The 4,434-nt window shown below is 32.7% G+C and overlaps 1 protein-coding gene across 1 annotated transcript; it reads right to left on the minus strand.

Annotated features, from left to right (window-relative positions):
- Positions 588-2,122, minus strand: LOC107642108 (dehydration-responsive element-binding protein 2C-like). Its single transcript, XM_016345427.2, has one exon. The coding sequence runs from the start codon at positions 1,788-1,790 to the stop codon at positions 789-791; it is 1,002 nt and encodes a 333-aa protein (XP_016200913.1). The 5' UTR covers positions 1,791-2,122; the 3' UTR covers positions 588-788.

The raw sequence follows: 4,434 nt of genomic DNA on the forward strand, positions 1-4,434 counted from the left end.
TCATAAAAAAAATTCAATTAAGACCCAAATCCAGAGAAAAAAAATGGCCTGGCCCAAAAACTTAAATCCATTAAAGAAAAAAAAAACAAAAACAGCCCATCATTATCATTCATCATTAATACCTAATCAACTTTATATTATTAAATTATTGATGAAATTAATTCATTGCAGTGGGATCCACATATCAGCTTTTGTCTTCCACTATATTTATAATTGTACTCTCTCTCTCTAGACACTTGTTTTACTCAAAACATGACAACACATTTCTATACATATAGAAGGAATCTTTTTTCTACATGATAGAATTCACCTTTTATTTTTTGCTTTCTGCATTTTATTTTATTTTTTTCGTTTACAACAAACTAAAGCATTTCTTTTCTTTACTCTTTTGAGCTTGTCTTTTCAAAATTAACATGGGAAATGAGAAGAAAAAGAGGGGCTGAAATTGTCAAATTGCATACATTCAATTCCTCTACAGCTGATCTTAAAGATTCTCATTCAGATTGCAACACACAAAATATCAAATAGATTTGAAGTTTCATTTATACTGTTTATGACAAATTGTAAAACTCACAGATCTACAGCAAAATTGAGAGCTTGAATCTTGTACAGGTCTAGCAAGGGCACACAAGAAAAAAACCAAGAACTTCGTTATTAATGATAAACAAAGCCTCAACAATATAAAGATATGCCTAAATTTTGTTTTGCCTATATGTACTGAGATACTCTCTGCAACTTTAGCTCCCGCTCCCAGTTTAATTCTTATAACAGCAAAGTTTGTAAAGATATTACAAATTCAGAGTTTCATCAAACCAAGTCAACTCTGAATCATCAAAAGCAGTTTCAATATGTGGAAGAGTGCTGCTACCTTCACCATCTTTCACATCCCACATAGCACAGCCACCATTGTCATTGACCAAGAAACTATCAACTTCATACCCAACCGGTGATTGCACAGTTGACTCCTCAAGCAAATGCTGAAATGAATGATGATCTTCCACATGAACCGGTTCCATTACACCTTCAAGAGCACTTGTTTCCACATTGTCCTTTCCTTCAACAGCTGGACCATTGCTATCATTATCAGATGATGCTCTTGTCACCGCGACATCAAGCACGGATGCTGGGGATGGATGAGACAACACTTGATTGCCATCTTCTAAGTCCAATACACCAATCATTCTCCTCAAAGCAAGCAATGAGTTCACAAATTCAATTCTCTTCTTCTCATAAGCCATGGCAGCTTCTTCCTCCGTATTGAAAGTACCAAGCCACACTCGCACGCCTCGGATGGGGTCTCGGATTTCTGCCACATACTTCCCCCATTTCCTTCTTTGAACACCTCTGTACTTGCTGGATGATCTCCGGCTTCTATGGTTTCGCAAAAGGTTAAGACATGGTTTGATTTTGTCAATGCTGATACCTTGTTGTAAAGAATCATCATCATCCACTTTATACGATTTGGTTGGCATGCATGGAACCAAGATTTCTCTGATGAATCTCTTAGGACCATGTTGTTCATAGTCATTGCTCAAAAAATTGTCATCTTCTTCGCTTGAACAATCTGTTGCATATGGGTCACTATAAATTATTCTAATTCTCCTCATAATGTTCAAATTTCCTTCTTTTCCCCTCTTGCATTTCATTCCTTCAAGACCAGAATCATTCAAAATTTCAAACCCAAGACCCGTCTCACAGTGAGTCACAGAATTTGAAGATAAAATAGGAAAAAACTGAACCTTCTCAAAGGAAATGTGAACTGAATGTGAAACCTCCAAGACCCATGTCATGAATTTCACCACAGAACCATAAATTATTATTTTAAAACACTAAAATGCAATGCAGACATAAGGTGAAGAATCTACTTACCCTTTTTTTTTAATCTAACGATCTTAGCATGATGGAAAAGGTTGGACTGTGCTGTTTGGGACTCTGATGGAAGTGATTGCATGCAATTGCAAAGGTGAACAAAGAACAAAATGCATGAAAGGAAGCAAATAGAAGGGACAGAAAAAGAAAAAACCAGACACTACTAATTCATAGATTCACACTCTTCAGATTTTTAAGATTAAGAAAAGGAAACATATATTTGGTTTCAATTCTCTTATTTTCTGCACAAATCCTTGACAGTATTCCCTTTTTATCAACCACCTGGTATTTACACGTGAACAGGGTGAGTCAATGATTAATCATTTATTAATTTGTATATTGGTAATGCTAGAATATAGAAATAATAAACTAAAATTACCTTATTTAACTTAAATTTATAATTTTATATATTTAACATCTATAATTATATATCTATTATATAAAATATTAATTAATTTTTTCAATGATAATTAAGAATTATAAAATAAGATAAGAGATAATTAAGGAATAAAAAAATTCCAAACATTTTTATTTGTATATAACCATTAGAAAAAAATTGTAGACTCAAAATAGAAATTGAGCCATCAACATTTAGTCAAGAGAAGGGAGAATCACTTAAATCAGCTACACTTAGTGCATGTTTGGGTGTCATTATTTTGTTTAAAAAATATCTTTTTTCAATGAAAAAATATCTTTTTTATTTTTTAACATGTTTGGCAAATTTCTAGTAGTAAAAATAAAAGCACTAGTAAAATCAAAAAAGATCTTTTTTGAGAAGCTGTAATTTACATCTTTTTTTAAAAGATCTTTTTTTCTTAAAAAAAGATGTTTTTCATGTAATAAATAAACAAAAAAAATACTTTTATATTGTTATACCCAAACATAATTGATTGATAAAAAGACCTTTTTACATGAGATATCCAAACATAAAATTACTTTTACTTCTCTATAAGATCTTTTAAAAAAAGATAACTCGAAAAAAGATCTTTTTTAAAAGATCACCCAAACAAACCCTTACACTCCCTAACTTAGGTTAAATAAAAATTGCTTCTAAAAATTACTGCTTGAATTTCAAAATAAATACTAATTTAGTAAAGTAATATATTAAAAATTTTATGTATTGATTTTCACAAAGGAAACTTTATGTATTCAGATAATTAGGTGATATATTTAAATTTTAATGTATTTAAAAAATTCATATATATTAGTTTAAATAGACAATTATATTAAATTGATCTTAGTAAGATGACTGATGTTATTGAACATTGCACAAGTTTTTTTTTTTGAACATACGATAATGTTAATTTAATATTAACAAAATCCAAGAGTGAATCTAAAAAATCTTGTATCTTAATTAAGAGTTTAACCAAAACAGAAAAGCTCCGCATATGCTTTACAAGTTTATTAAGTAATAAACCCAAAAAATGCGCTGCTAGACATACGTGGAATACACGCGCTCTATAAATATCATGCGTATATATAACTACCAAATTTAAAAGATCTGTTTCCTTTTTCGTTCTCCTTATTTTCAGATTTGGTCGTTCTTCTTCTCGCTCCTCTTCCTCCTTCTTCTCGATCGTTCTTCTCTACTCCTTTCTCACTGGTATGTTCTTTGTCATTTACGTTAGTTTCTCTCTCTGCAACTCCATCTTCGTTTTCTATTCGATTTCTGAAATCAAAGTTTGAATTCGTTTTTGAAGATAATGGATGATTCAACCTCAGATTGTTAGCTGAATCCAGGCGAAGTGGACTATGAATTTGAATCTGACGAAGTTCCTGAGGTTTGAATGTAATGTATTAGTTTTGATTAATTATCTGGAATTTATAGCAGACGTTCGGGTGTAGATCAGACTTTTTTTGGGTGTATTTTTGCTAGAAGTATGGGTGTATTTACACTTTACTGCTTTTTTGTTATTTTAATTGAGTTGTTGTTGTTCAGGTGTATTATATCAGACATGATTGGGTGTGTTTTTAGTTTTTGACATGGTGTATTCTGCAGCCTGTGTATTTACAGTTTATGGCTTTTATTGTCATTTTAGTTGAGTTGTTGCGGTTCCGGTGTATCATATCAGACATGATTGGGTGTATTTGAATCGTATCTATGGGTGTATTGACATGGTGTATTCTGCAGCCTCTCTCGGTTGTTGATGACCAGCTTGTTCCGAAGGTTGGAATGACCTTTACCACCCTTGAAGATGCTGAAAAATTTTACAGGAACTACGCCAAGGCTGCAGGTTTCTCTACAAGAGTTCAGAGCACAAATAGGAAGGGAAACGAGATTAAGAATCAACTGATTACATGTAGCAGAGAGGGAAAATGGAAATCTAAAATATCTCCGACCGAGAAGACCAATCCGACAGCCGGTTTAAACTGTCCTGCAAGAATTTATATACACACATTGAAGGATGTCGGTGCTTGGATCATTTCAAAGGTTGTGCTGGATCATTCACACCCCTGCTGTCCAAGTAAAGCAGAGATGCTCAAACAGCACAGGGAACTAAGCATGTCCATTCGTCGTACAATAGAGAATAACGAGGAGGCCGGTATCAGACCAAGAAAAACCTA

Source organism: Arachis ipaensis, chromosome B05 (genome assembly GCF_000816755.2).
Source record: "Arachis ipaensis cultivar K30076 chromosome B05, Araip1.1, whole genome shotgun sequence".
Taxonomy (NCBI): domain Eukaryota; kingdom Viridiplantae; phylum Streptophyta; class Magnoliopsida; order Fabales; family Fabaceae; genus Arachis; species Arachis ipaensis.